This window comes from Scylla paramamosain, chromosome 18 (genome assembly GCF_035594125.1).
Source record: "Scylla paramamosain isolate STU-SP2022 chromosome 18, ASM3559412v1, whole genome shotgun sequence".
NCBI classification, from domain to species: domain Eukaryota; kingdom Metazoa; phylum Arthropoda; class Malacostraca; order Decapoda; family Portunidae; genus Scylla; species Scylla paramamosain.
In genome coordinates this window covers 115,495-131,280 of record NC_087168.1, presented here as the reverse complement: position 1 = coordinate 131,280, position 15,786 = coordinate 115,495, and the positions used below count along the sequence as shown (strand labels likewise).

The 15,786-nt window shown below is 38.8% G+C and overlaps 1 protein-coding gene across 6 annotated transcripts in view; it reads left to right on the top strand.

The window, feature by feature from the left end:
- LOC135108972 (glucoside xylosyltransferase 2-like) overlaps window positions 1-15,786 on the top strand; it is a 36,935-nt gene that overhangs the window by 20,374 nt on the left and 775 nt on the right. For 2 of the 6 annotated variants that reach the window (XM_064019889.1, XM_064019888.1), the window contains exons 2-9: window positions 3,450-3,558; window positions 4,555-4,596; window positions 4,876-4,978; window positions 5,890-5,967; window positions 6,758-7,022; window positions 7,912-8,085; window positions 9,751-9,912; window positions 13,205-14,117. In XM_064019889.1, the coding sequence (XP_063875959.1) occupies window positions 3,450-3,558; window positions 4,555-4,596; window positions 4,876-4,978; window positions 5,890-5,967; window positions 6,758-7,022; window positions 7,912-8,085; window positions 9,751-9,912; window positions 13,205-13,378 (1,107 nt within the window). In that variant the 3' untranslated portion in view covers window positions 13,379-14,117. Of the gene's footprint in view, window positions 1-3,449; window positions 3,559-4,554; window positions 4,597-4,875; window positions 4,979-5,889; window positions 5,968-6,757; window positions 7,023-7,911; window positions 8,086-9,750; window positions 9,913-12,485; window positions 12,601-13,204; window positions 14,118-15,786 lie in introns of those variants that run through there. The other 4 variants (XR_010272516.1, XM_064019891.1, XM_064019890.1 and 1 more) reach the window with 4 other exon arrangements.

Below are 15,786 nucleotides of genomic sequence, written 5' to 3'. Positions count from 1 at the left end.
ACTAAAAATCCATTTCATAATGTTACTGTTAAAACCCATCTGCTGTCATTTGTTTAAAAGTATATGGGGCTGTATAGTATTGAAGGCTGAGCTAAAATCTATGAAAAGAAGTCGTATTGATGTATTTCTCTTATCTAAATGCTTACAAATGTCATTTATAAAAGTTAGTCTTGCATCTTGTGCATTTCTCTTCTTATAGTAAGCAAATTGCATCGGATCCCTAAGATTTTTCATTTTTTCACATAAAAAATGCATAACAATATTTTCAAAGCATTTCATGATGTTAGATGAGAGAGCAACAGGTCTAAAATCATTAAAATGTTTTTGAAATGGAATTTTGTCAATGGATTTGATTTCGGAAAGTTTCCGTAGGTAAGGTCGACGGGATTCTGGAACAGCCGCTGCAGCCCCGGTACTAGCTGTTCCGCACAACACTTGAGTGCCCTGGCTGGCACATCATCTGGCCCAGTGGCCTTGCTCACACGCACTCGCTTCACTTCCCTCACCACCACTTCCTTCGTTATTTTTATTTGTTCGTCTCTCCTGTTTCGTATGACACCCATCACCTCACCCCGTTCTGCACTAAAATCGTATTGTTCAAACCTTGCGAAGGAGTTAATTTCATTTACACATGTGGCCACATATTCTGATTTAGGTGTAGTTTGCTTTTTATTATATCCACACAATGTCTTCAAGTATTTTTCATACATCCTTCGTTTTATTTTTCCTATGTAAATATATAAATAGATCTTTTTTTTATGTAAGAGAAAACTGTGGTGGGTAGATAGGGCAACAGAATCGTTATAAAAAGGCTCACTGAAGGTGCAAGTCCCTAGAGAGTACAGTGCAGTACAGTGCACCACTCACACTTTATAATTATGTGCTGGGAACGAACAAATGTTGCTGTTCAATCCGCACAAAGGCGGCCGCTACAGGTGCATACTATGTGTGTGTGTGTGTGTATATATATATATATATATATATATATATATATATATATATATATATATATATATATATATATATATATATATATATATATATATATATATATATATATATATATATATATATATATATATATATATATATATATATATACACATTATATTATATCAGAGGTAGCTGGCGTTGGTGGGGTAAAATGTGGCTGAGAAAATAATAATGGTGTTTTCTATAATTTTTGTGGTATCCAGCGGTGATCTGGAATCCAATTAGTGAACCTTGAGATGGGTGACTTGTGATTGGAGGACATTGCATTGCAGTGTTGCATATGTAGTCTGGTTGCAGTGGTATTGCACGGTGTTGCATCTGTAATCTGATTGGTCGAGACAATGTTTTACAGCCGCAACGTTTTAGTTAAGTCTGCCTCTTGGTGCTCACAGTGGAGGCTTTTTAGCAGCAGCAACACGGGGCCTCTGGTGACCTCAGGGATCTCGCAGGTCAAGCGTGACATCATCTGTGCTAACAAATAAAGAAGTGTTACTTTGTGCTTCATAACAAAGGTGCTCTCGTCCACACGAGGGACAATATACGTGACCTCGGAGGGCGCCATGCTCCTCCGAACTCTTTCGCTTAGTGTATGTGTGTGTGTGTGTGTGTGTGTGTGTGTGTGTGTGTGTGTGTGTGTGTGTGTGTGTGTGTGTGTGTAATGAAAGCTGAGTAGCACCGCAGTGAGGTGGTGGGAAGTGATCTCAAGAGGAAGAGTGAGCGATTCTTAGCCACGATGAATGTATTTGTGTAATCATTGATGGTATTCAAGCATTTGACTTGGCTGCTTTAATGACAACCCGAGTTTTCACACTTCCAGCTGGGATTATTACACGCGCCACCACACAAAATGAATACGAGACTGAGATGAACTTATTTCTTCCCCTACCCTCCATTGTATAAACAGGTGTTCACTAAACGCATACATGATCTATGTAAATCTCTACCACCGCTATCGAACACCTGTATATACTTGCCTGCCACTGTTATTGACACACACACACACACACACACACACACACACACACACACACACACACACACACACACACACACACACACACACACACACACACACACACACACACACACACACACACATTTTCCACCCGGCTTTGTCAGATCAGTGACCCGCCTCGCCTTGTCGTGAACACTAAACACTCCTCGCCGCCACCCAGCGCTGTCCACCCGCCGCCTTCATCCAACATTACTATAACTCATACTCTCCTCATTGCCCGCCTGTCCTCACTGTTCTCTGTCTAGTGCTGTGAAGAATAAATCACCATGAAACACTTCCTCTTAAGATGGGTAACCAACGCTATCTAACTGTTTTTTGTTTGCTATAAATACACTACTCTTCGGTGCATCATTTACTGAGTGACGTGACACAAGACGCCTCTCCACCTTCACTTGCTGCCTTGGCGCACTGTGTGTCTGTTTTAATATTTATCTTCAGAAGCGAAGAATCTAAGTGTGTGTGTGTGTGTGTGTGTGTGTGTGCTGGCTCCACGATACAGCCAGCCAGCCGGTCCCCTACGGAAGAAGCCTAGACATCAAGTTTTACAAGTTTATTGAATAGAAAACTTGCATTACAAAGGGTCGGGATGGGAGGTGAAGGAATAGAAGAAGAGAAGAGACGGGATAGTGTTCGTGAAAATGGAAGCACAGGAAAAGCTCACAGTGGGCGACCTTTGGGCAGGGCTGAGGCCACTGAGGCCCCATCATTGCAAAGATTCCCTGCCACACTGTGGACTATATTCTGAAACACTTTCGCGCCGCAACTCCATTACTTTCAAACGGCTCTAGTTGAAGTTAGACGGATTCTACATAATTAACAGGAGAAACACTCTTAAGAACCTGGCTAATCATCTCTGAGCTTTGAAAATATCTGTGGTTAGAGAGCAAAGCGTTTCTGAAGACGGCCCGTCCCGCGGCGCCATTCTCGACGAGCGTGAACGTGTAGGCCTGATGGATTCCTGCAGCTTCCCTTATATTCTTACAGTATGTTTTATGTTCTAGCTTGTTAGTGTCGAGTCAGTACGGTGCTTTGAAAGGAGATTAAACACAGTAAAATGGCTGACTAATTTTAAAAATGAGATGCCATAACATTGCAGTCATATAGCGCCGCTACGAAAGGTTAAAAGCAACTAGAAATTGTGGTAAAGTAATAGTAATATTGAGGGAAAAAGATGGAGGTAGCTAGGCATGCTGCACACAGGGACTGCATCGTAAAAGCCTGATCTTTTTTTTTTTTTTTTTGCACCAACCCTTATGTTCATATTTCCTTTAATACAGGAAATAAGATTTTTAGGTTTTTAAACAAAGGAAATGGTCAGAATGTTTCACACAGTGACTGCCACGTGTAGGCCTGGTGGCTTCTTGTAGCTTTCGTTACGCCCTTATGTTCTTTGGCTGATAAAGGACTGCCACTACCCTTATGTTCTGTGTGTTATTGACAGATGAGGTTTCTGTATAAGGTGTTGTGCGTGCTGGCTGTGGTGGCGATGGTGGTGCCTCTACTCACCAGACTACCACACGAGCCTCTCACCGCCTCATTCCACAGCAAGGGTAGGTGTGCGCCGCTTGTTGTTGTGACCTGTGTTACCTGTAGTATTGTTCTCGTCGTCGTCATCGTTGTTATTACTGTAGCAGTAGTAGGAGTAGTGATGGTAGCAGTACTGGTAGTAATGCTATTGATAGTAGAAGTAGTAGTAGTAGCAGTAGTAGTAGTAGTAGTAGTAGTTGTAGTAGTAGTAGTAGTAGGGAGAGGAGGAGAAGGAGGAGGAGGAAGAGGAGGAGGAGGAGGAGGAGGAGGAGGAGGAGGAGGAGGAGGAGGAGAAGGAGTGTTGTTGTTATTAGTGCTATTGATATTGTCGCTGTTATTGTTACCATTATACCTATTTTTGTTGTTATTTTATTATTATTATTATTATTATTATTGTTATTATTATTATTATTATTATTATTGTTGTTGTTATTATTGTTATTATTATTATCATCATTATTATTATCATTAATGTTGTTGTTATTGTTGTTGCTGTTGTTGTTGTTAGTAGTAGTAATAGTAGTAATACCAACAGAAGGAGTAGAAGCAGTGGTAGTAGTAGTAGTAGTAGTAGTACTAATAGAAATAGTAATAGGAATTATTGTCCGTTATGTGTTCTTGTTAGTAATATAAAGCAAAAGTGATAGTATTAGTAGTGGTAGTAGTAGTAGCAGAAGTAGTAGTAGTAGTAGTAGTAGTAGTAGTAGTAGTAGTAGTAGTAGTAGCAGAAATCGTAGACGTAATAGTAGTAGTATATTGTAGTAGTAGTTGTAGTCATTGTTGTTGCTATTGTGCTATTGTTGTCATTTTTTCTACTCTTTTTTAATTTTCTTGTGTAACTCTCATCTCACTTTCAGCCTTGAAGTGTTAAAGAGCAAACTGACACACACACACACACACACACACACACACACACACACACACACACACACACACACACACACACACACACACACACATTTTTTAATTTCATTTTTACTTATTTAATTTTGCATTTTGTTTATTTTCCTATTTTCCAGCAACCACTGAAGAGCCTGAGTTTGCCATCGTGGTCTGCCGTGGTGAGTGTGTGTGTGTGTGTGTGTGTGTGTGTGTATGTGATACTAAAATTTTGGCTCATATTCTGAAACGCTTCCTCTCTCACCACGACTATTTTCGAAGGTCACAGAGACGATTACCCGGGTTCTCAAGAATGTTTCTCCTGCTAGTGATAGAGAAATCTTGTTAATCTGTCACTTGAACTGTAAAAAAGCCTTTTGAAAGTGGTGGAGGTGCAGGTTAGAAGTGTTTCAGAATACGTTACTAATTTAGTCACGTGGTTGTCAATCATCTTCCCTCAGATAAGAATGACAGTGAAAAGGATGCAACGGGTTTCCAGAGACAGCTTCGCCAAATCTCTGTTCTCCTGAAGTCTGCAGCTTCTCTCACCTCCGAAACTCTGATGTGAGTACCGCCCTTGGGATTTGCAGTACATAGTCTCACGCTAACTGCTCTTCTGATCTTGCTGTCTTCTGTCGCTTCTTTCACGCTAACTGTTGCCCAGATCTCTTGCTCTCTTCCATCGCTACTTTCACACTAACTGCTCTTTTCATCTTGCTAACTGCATACCTCCCTTCCTCTCACGGCCACGCTGGACAAGACCCTCTACTTTCTCTCACCCCTATTCTGTCCGCCTCCCTAATCCAAGAATTAACCAGTATTCTCAATTTTTCATCCCTTTCACTGAGAAACTCTGGTGCTCCCTCCCTCCCTGCTTCTGTATTTTTGCTTGCCTTTGCCTTGAACTGTGTTAAGAGGAAGGTTTCAAGACACTTCTCTAATACTTTTTGGCTCTACTCTTTAGGGACTCCACTCTAAGTGAAAGATACAAATTCCTTCAGTTTATCTTTATTTATTAATCTTAACTTTAAACATAAGAACTAAATAGAAATGAACAAATGAAGGAAGAAATTGGTTTTCAAATAGAGTGGTAGATGAGTGGAACGGACTCGGTAATCATGTTGTTAGTGCTAGGACATTAGGGAGCTTTAAGAGAAGATTAGACGGGTTTATGGATGGGGATGATAGGTGGAAATAGGTAGGTATATTTCATACAAGGACTGCTACGTGTAAGCCAGGTGGCTTCTTGCAGCTTCCCTTATCTCTTATGTTCTTATGTTCTTAAAAAAGCTGGAAAAAAAAAACTCTTAATATTTACGTACGTACATCACGATGAGTGGTTGAACTTGGTCGTGTTTAAGTCAAAACTTCCTTTAAATTCAAATTTAGGTAATAAAAATATTTTAAGTCATTAAAAAATCGTGCAAAAAAAAAAAAAAATCATGTAACTAAGAACCAGCTGTATTTGTGTGCAGATTCAACATCGTGGCGGATTCCTACGCGACGTACGAGACAGTGACGAACCTCACCGCGAGCTGGCCCGCCGCCTACAGGTAAAGATACACGGGATATAACAAGGGTGACATCAGGAAAACTCTCAAGATTAGTAATGACAAGAAAAGATGAAGAGAGGATTTGACACAAGTCTTTAAGTGGCAAAGGTACATAACAATGGAGATGTCTGCAAAACTCTCAGGGTCAGTGATAAGGAAGTAATATGAAATAATGGATTCAAGCATGATAAAGGTACATTTTAAAGAGATAGAAAGGAATTGGTTCTCGGAGTGGTGGATGAATGGAAGAGACAGAATAAGAAATAATGAGTTCAAGCTTGATGAAGTTAGATTTAAAAGAACGACCAAAGGAACTGGTTCTCAATTAGAGTGGCAGACGAATGGAATACAAGCATAATCAGACTGTTAGTGACGAATCACTTAAGAGGGAGCTTTAAAAACTCAGGATATGGATAGGGATGAGGGATGGAAATACTCCTAGGCAGGCATGCTTCGTGCAGGGACTGACACGTGAAGGCCTGATAGTTCCTGCATCAACACTGAGTTATTGCACTGTGTTGTTAAATTATCGGGTTATCGGGGTGTAGCACGCTGCTGTGAGGCACACTGACATACAGTATCTTAAGGATCCAGATATGAGAGATGCATTTAATATAGCCAGTTTCCTTTATCAAATAAAGCAAGGTGAATCGTCCGCCACCTTCCATCACTATTAATTTTAATGTTTCACCTGCTTTACTTCTCTTTATTCTTGTATTTCATCCTACTTTTATCCCCTTCCCTCCACAACCAACAAACCAACCTGGTGTTCTAATGTTGTTATGCACAGAGAACGCGTAGTGTTCGATGAGTTCAAGGAAGTGTTCTACCCGCCCGGTGCTGAGGACATGATGAACATGTTTCGGCTGTGCGCCACGGAGAGGTTGTTTCTGGCGCAGACCTTCGAGGACAAGGACGCCGTGGTGTTCCTGGACACGGACACACTCTTCCTCATGCCCCCCGAGAACCTCTGGCGTAAAGTGTACGAATTCAACCCCCACCAGGTCATTGGCATCGCGCCCTGCCTCTACATGTATGGCCCGAGATTCAAGAAAGTGAGCACACACAGTAGTAGTAGTAGTAGTAGTAGTAGTAGTAGTAGTAGTAGTAGTAGTAGTAGTAGTAGTAGTAGTAGTAGTAGAAGTAGTAGTAGTAGTAGTAGTAGTAGTAGTAGTAGTAGTAGTAGTAGTAGTGGCATTAGTAGCAGTAGTTTATTAACCACAATTTTACACTAAGATTAACTACAAAATATAAAGTTCAGAAAGTAACTACAAAATATAAAATTCAGAAAGTGTAAAAATAACACTATTTATATAGTAGTATCAACTGAAATATGAACACTTAATATCTCACACACACACACACACACACACACACACATTGTTAATTTAATTTAATTATTTACTTATTTAATTATTTTGTCAACTTGGTTTTGTAAATAATTCAAAAAGAAAATAAGGGTGTTGAAATTATTTATACTTCAGTCAATTTATTTTGCTTTCTTTATGTCCTAGGGTAACATTTTCAACTTTGTAATTATTCATTAAAGTTTAAAGTTTTCATAGATATCATTTTTTTTTCATTCTTTGTACTTTAATTCTTGGCTGTTATTTCTTTTTTTTTATTATTTATGTATATTTTTTTCTCTCTCTCTCGTGTGTGTGTGTGTGTGTGTGTGTGTGTGTGTGTGTACTTGACTGTCTGTGTCTGTCTGCTTGCCTGTTTGCCTGTGCCTGCCTACCTGTGTGTGTGTGTGTGTGTGTGTGTGTGTGTGTGTGTGTGTGTGTGTGTGTGTGTGTGTGTGTGTGTGTGTGTGTGTCTGTTCTTGTCTGTCTGTGTGTGTGTGTGTGTGTGTGTGTGTGTGTGTGTGTGTGTGTGTGTGTGTGTGCGTATCTGTTCTTGTCTGTGTGTGTGTGTGTGTGTGTGTGTTTGGCGGCAGTGCAGTTCCCCACGTACGGGTCGAGTGGCCTCAACGCTGGAGTGCTCGTGATGAACCTAACCAGGTTGCGGGCCTTCGAAGGCGGCTGGACAGAAAACATTATGCATATCTTGGACAAGTACAAGACCAAGCTGAGTCTCGCAGACCAGGACATCCTCAACATTCTCTTCAGTAATAAGGTGAGTCTGCGCCGCGCATCCACGCCACTCATACCATCATTAGTGACACTACTGCTACTGCTATCACTGCAATTACTGCTGCTACCAGCACTACTGCTACAATTACTACTACTACTACTACTACTACTACTACTACTAAAGATACTATTGCTATTGCTATCACTACTACTACCACTGACATCATCATCATTAACACTACTGTTGCTACTACTGCTACTGCTACAAACACCGTCACTACTACTATTATCATTGGCACTATTGCTACTGCTGCTACTACTTCTGACACTGTCATCAGTACTACTACAATCGGCACTGCTACTGCTACTATTTACGACAAGGTACTCGATCCAATGTATCCTCTTGAGAAGGTTAGAGCGCATGGGATATATGGGAAGATAGCTAGCCTGGATAAGGTTAGGTTAGGCGACAGGTGACAGGGTTGTAATAAGCGGCTCAAAATCCGAATGGGGGTCAAGCAATTGATGTGATGCCACAAGAATCTGTTTTAAGACCATTTCTGTTTTTGATATATATTAATGACATAGATAGTAGGACTAGTAGTGATGTTAATAAATTTGCGGAAGACACGAAGATAGGTCAGATTCAGATGCCATCGTCTTGGATTGAATAAACGAATGGACAGATGGCAAATGCAGTTTAATATTAACAAATGCAGAGTACTTAGTGTAGGTAGAAGAACCCTACGCAATACACAATAAACAAAGAAGTTCTGGTAATTTCAGGAAACGAAAAAGATTTATGAGTTATAGTTAGGTCTGATCTCTGTCTAAGAAAACAATGCATAGAGGCCAGAAATAAAGCAAAGTGGGAATTAGGAATAATTTTTAGATAAAAGTAAAAGTCCTGAAGTAATATCAAAGATGTATTGGCCTTACTCAGACTTCATCTAAACTATGCTGTGCAGTTTTGGCTTCCATATTGCAGGAAGGATATAGGTCTTTCAGAATCAGTACAAAGGAGAATGACTAAAAAGGGTACAGGGGATGAGAGGTATTCATTACAAAGCAAGACTGGAGCCGTTAGATCTGCATTCCTTAGAGCATATGTTAAAAGGGGATCTGATGGAGGTCCGTAAGTGGTATAGGAGATATGAAAGGGATAGAGCAAGAAATAATGGGTTCAAGCTTCAAAACTTTAGGTTCAAGAAAGAGATAGGAAGGAATTGGTTCTCAAACAGAGTAGTGGATAAATGGAATGAACTCAGTGACCAGGTTGTTAGTGCTCAGTCATTCGGGAACTTTAAAAGAAGACAAGATAAATTTATGAATGTGGATGACAGGTGAAAATAGGTAGGTATGTTTCATGCAGGGACTGCCACGTGTAGGCTTGATGCCTTCTGTTATGTCCCCTGTACTACTTAAGCTCGTATTCAGAAACACTTTGCTCCCTTACTACAACTATTTTCAAATGCCACAGAGATGATTAACCAGGTTCGCACGAGTGTTACTCCTGTTAATAATGTATACATATTTGTTAATCTGTCAATAATATCATAAAAACACCCTTAAAAACCCGTGTCACTTCAACTTGAGTCTTTTGAAAGTACGTAGTTAAGGTGTGGCGCAGAAGTGTTTCAGAATATAGGCCTTACAGACGTCCATCAAATTCTCTCTTAACATGCATCTCTCTCTCCTCCGCTGTCAGACCACGGCCAAGCATCTGTACGAGCTGGGGTGTGAGTGGAACTACCGGGAGAAGCTGTGTTCCAAGGGCAGAAACAAGTGCAAGCGTGCCCAACAGCTCGGGGTGGGTCTGCTGCACGGGGCTGCCCTCACCTTTGTCAACGACAAGGAGCAGAAATTTCAGGTATGTGCTTTGTGACCTAGATAAATGGTATACAAACATGCTTTCACACACACACACACACACACACACACACACACACACACACACACACACACACACACACACACACACACACACACACACACACACACACACACACACCCTAAGACAGGCCCCACACCCCGCCTACATTTGCAGAAAGGGGGTGGGGACTAGGTTTTTTATTCATTAATCAAGTTGAATGGTTATTTTATTTTATGTTTTGTTTACTTTGTTTGTGGTGGTTAAAATAAAAAAAAAAAAAAAAAAAAGATAGCTGCCACCAGCCATGGGTTTATATATAATATACCTTAGTGTGGCATGGTACCGTTGTTCTTATTAAGTAGCCGGGGTTCTATAAAACACTGGAAATTCCCATGACACAAGGATTAATTCTATTCGATGTACGTATGTAAGTAATAAACAAAGGTTTCATATTATCTTTGTCAGAATAAACAATGATATCTCTAGCAGATACCTCTGTTACACTGGAGTTGTGGAACATCTGTACTGGGAAAATTGACAATGCCCCTAATCAGTTCTTGAAAAAAAAAAAAAAAGTTAATAATTTACAAAAGTTAATTCGAGTATGCCTAGTCGCCTTAAATTTCAATAAGTAGGATCCTGAGTAGTGTAGGTGTTACATCAAATCATGTGTGTGTATCACTGGTGTAATTTCTAGAACATATCACAAGGATATTTTCACTTGTCTGAATTTACATTCCTGAATTCAATTTTTTTTTTTTTCCAAATTAAAACTACTAAACTAACTGGCTAAGGGAATTAACATTCTCTTCTCTCAACCAGTGTAGTTAGCCTCTGACACAAGTAATTATTTTATAATAGGCACAAATGGTTATTTTCATACAGACAAGTTTTTGTAAACAACATTAAATCCTCGGACAACGAGACGTGCGAGTACATGTGGACAACCAGTCTTGTTACCTCTAGCACCCGGAGCCTGGGGCTGCTGTTATATATGTTACGCATAATGTGGACAATTGCCTAATGTGAACATTAGGCAGAAAATTGCCTAATGTGTACATCAAGCAAGTAGGTTGCGTAAAGTTTACAAATTGTTAACATTAGGCAAAAAATGCCTATTGTTCAAATTATGCAGCTCAATTTTGCCCAATGTGAATAAGGAAAACATAATTAATTAATGCAATATTAGTATAAGTAAAATAGGTCAATCGATCTCAGGGTTCAGTTGAGTCCAATCACAAATTTTTGCATGATCTGCCTGGGTGACAGCGCGAGTTGCATTTAATTTCTTTTCTTAGGCAGCTGCACCTTCCTGATGTACATTGAGTAGTACATTGACACTTTGTATAACCTTGCCCACCAGTGGCTCTTGCTGTTGCTGTTCTCATCGATAGGCAGATATCAGGAACCTCTTCAGACTTTATAAGGGTCTGTTTGATCCCACTTAGGTCAGCTGGTGTAAATTTTGTTCTAATAATAACCTAACCTAACCTAACCTAACCTAACCTAACCTAACCTAACCTAACCTAACCTAACCTAACCTAACCTAACCTAACCTAACCTAACCTAACCTAACTATAACAGACCCAAAGTTTCGAACAACATTCGAACAAAACTGTAGACACTGGTTTGTCATTCAATTCACATTAGGCAAAATACCCTTGCCTAATTTGAAAATCATGCCTAAAGTGGACATTAAGCAAGTAAGTTGCCTATTGTCAACATCGTGCAAACAAATTGCCTAATATGAAGATTAGGCAATTTCACTGCCTAATGTTCACATTAGGCAATTATCCACATTATGCGTGACATATATATATATATATATATATATATATATATATATATATATATATATATATATATATATATAATTTTTTTCCCTTCAGTACCTATTGTACGTCATACACAAAGTGAATAAATAAATAAAATAATTAAGAAATCTCTCTTGATGCCTCACCTTGACGTGGAGAGGACTGTGTCTGAGCATGACAGGTGGAAATAGATAGGTACGTTTCACACAGGAACTGCCACGTGTAGGCATGGCGGCTTCTGGAAGCGTCCCTTGTTTTCTTCTGTTCCTGCATTATACTGTCACTCAACCTGCGATGCTCTTGAAGCGATGACATGTGAACCAAGCTATCGTGAGCAGTAGTCAAGTTAACTGGTTTCTTTAATCCTTACAATGTTAGACTTCTCAAAATGACCTACAAGAAAGAAACTTATTATGATTATTTTTATATCACTAGTCTCTCAAGTACTTCTGTAACCAGAAAAAGACTAAATTAGTTTCCTATTTTCTTGCATTCTATGTGTGTCCGAGCAAACAATCCCTTATGATGCCGTTTTCCAGTGCCACAGAGATGATTAGCCTGTTCCTCCTGTTAATAATGTACAAATCTTTTTAATCTGTCAAGAGTCTTAGAAACACCGTTAAAAAGCCGTGTGGATAACTACAACTAAAGCGTTTTGAAAGTAGTGGAGATGCGGCGCGGAAGTGTTTCAGAGTATGGTTTGATGTGACGGTAGCATTGATTCATTGGTAACTTAAGGCTCCGAATGCCCCACAGTACTCAGGGAGGCGAGGCAAGGCAGGCATGAGGCTCAGACGCCCATGAAGTGCCCGCCACCTCTGCACTGGCGCGAGGACAGCAAGAAAACTGTGCTTAACGTTACTCACTACCAGTATGTTCTCTTCTGCACTATTACTACTACTACTACTACTACTACTACAACTACTACTACTAGTGCTGTTGATGCTTCTGTTGCTACCTCTTTTACTACTTCCACCACTATTATCACCACAACTATTACTACTGCTACTGTTGTTGTTGTTGTAGTTGCTACTTTAAACCCACCACTAACACCATCACTACTACTACTACTACTATTACTACTACTACTCTTACTACTACTACTACTACTACTACTACTACTACTACTACTACTACAATATTTTGATACTAATGTTATTGCTACTGTTACTTTACAACCACCACTCTCATCACCAGTACCATTACTACCACTACGACTACTACTACTACTACTACTACTACTACTACTACTACTACTACTACTACTGCTGCTGCTGCTGTTGTTACTACTACTACTACTACTACTACTACTTCGTACTTCTATTACCGCTGACACCACCATCTCACCACCACTACCACTAATAATAATAATGATGATGATGATAACGATAATAATAACAATAATAATGATAAAAATAACAAACAACCTCACCACTAACAATACTAGCAGTACTAACCCCGGTGTATTGGGTCAGGCGGTGTTTGATGCGTGGGAGCGACACCAGCTCGGGGAGTCGGAGAAGGCGTTGCTGGCGAGCCTCAGGACAACACTGCGCAGACAGAAGAGGTCTCAGGGCTGCTCCCGCCTACACTTCATTGACAAGATACTGCTGCAAGGATTGGAAAACACGCTGAGAGGACGACACTAAGGGAAAGAGGGCAGAAAGTGTAATAAAGGCCTATGAAATACGTTGAGAAGAGGACACTTAGGGAGAAATGGCTAGCAAAAAAACAATAAAGGCTTGGAAAATGTCATACAAAGGAAGAAGAAAGAAGACAGCTTAAGAAAATAAGAAGCCTGAGAGGAAGTTGTCTGCAAAAAACAAATGCTTGGAAAATGGCACAGATGGTTGAAAATAAATAATAAAGACTGGAAAATGGTATACAAAAGAAGAAGAAAGAAGGCTTGGAAAACAGAGAAGACGACACTGCGGGAACAATAGCTAACAAGAATATTAGAGCCTTGAAAAATGACATAGAAAAGAAGAAGAAGAAAGAAGAAAGCTTTGGAAATACACTAGATAAAGGCCACTGAGGAATGGATGGCTAGCAAGAATTCTACGAAGTTCGGGAAGGACAGTTAACTGAAAAAAAATATATATATATATATATATATATATATATATATATATATATATATATATATATATATATATATATATATATATATATATATATATATATATATATATATATATATAAAGATTTGAAAAACGGCAGGGAAATTAAGGAGAAAGAAGAACTTTTGACCAATGCGCTAGTTTATGGACAATGGGAGATAGATGGCAGAAAAATTACTTGGAAGATACACCATGGAGTTAAAAGTTTAAATTAAGACGTTGAGAGATAGATTGAAAAAAAAAAAAAAAATAAAAATAAATAAATAAATATATATATATATATATATATATATATATATATATATATATATATATATATATATATATATATATATATATATATATATATATATATATATATATATATATATATATATATATATATATCGACGTTATTTATGTGCATTCACTTGGTAACAATGACACGACGCTGATCATGTGAAGGCAGATGACGCCAGGACCATGTCCGAGCATTAGTGTGCAGTGTGACCCAGTGCCAAGAAATGTTTCTGATCTCTTCCCTTTGTGTAATAAATCTGGAACCATATTCTGAAACACTTCTGAGTCGCACCTCGACTACTTCCACTCGACTGCTTACTACTACTCTAGTTGGTGTTCAAGGGAGTTTTTTTTTGTGATTCTAGTGACAAATTAAGAAGAGTTCTACATTATTAAGAGAGAGTCTTGAGAACCCGGCCAATCATCTCTGTGGCCTTTGAAAGTGTAGTCATGGTGAAGTTACACCGTTTTTGAATGGTGTTTTTGTATGTGACAGGTTGACAAGATTTTTTCATTAGTAACAAGAGAAACACTCTTTAGGACCCAACTAGTCATGTCGGTGCCCTTTGGAAACAGTCGAGGTGAAAAAGCAAAGCGTTTCTGAATATGGGCCCTGGTAATGCAATACAGTGTGTGTGTGTGTGTGTGTGTGTGTGTGTGTGTGTGTGTGTGTGTGTGTGCATCAGTCTCGGTGTAATGTGCAAGTCGTGTCTTGCAGTACAATAGGAGTGGCTGATTCGTTGATTGAATAGATTATTGATTAACAAGGAGAATTTTTTTTTTCTTTTTTTGTTCACTGTTTTGTGCGCTATATGACCGCTATGTTGTGATGCCTTCCTCCGCCTTATTATTATTATTTTTATTTATTTATTTTTTTAATCAATCGATCAAATAATTCATGTTTTGTCCTTTTATAACAAAAGTAAGGTCACCGTAAATAAAGTATTTTGATAAAATAATAAAGCTTTTGCTTGGACACATCAATACACAAGAAAAGAAAATAGTAGGTACATTTTGTCTTTACGTAAGTAGCAGAATTATTCGATACATTTTTTCTTTACCTAAGCACCAGAATTATTCAATAGATACATTTTTTCTTTACCTAAGCACCAGAATTATTGAAGAGATACATTTTGTCTTTATCTACGTTGCAGAATTATGCAAGAGGTGTATTTTGTCTTTTCCTGATCTGCAGAATTATTCAACAAGAATATTCTGTCTTCCTGAGCTGAGGAATTGTTCAAGAGACTATAGAGCAATTATGAGAGTCTTAAAGAGTTACAAATCTTTTCAGTGTAGATAATAGTGATGTACCAAAGAAGAAACTACAAGAATACAGAAGATTTGATTAACAAGAGAAAAGAAAAGGAAAAAGATAGGAGAAAAAATTAGACCTGAGACAGTGAGGTAGGTTTCAAGACACTCCTCAAAGTTTTGGATAACCCTTTTGACTCCACTCCTTAGAAACTTGCACCTTCAGTGGTTCTCGCCCTCCCCCTTCTCTCTTGACCAGAGTCCTGTTAAAACTACAATTTTTTTGTCAATGATGATAAAATACAAATGTTATGTTATATTACTGGGATATGTTGTTGAAATTAATTATATTATTTTGTTTTATAGAACAAACGTTTTGTGTATTTACTAATGAAACGTCGAGA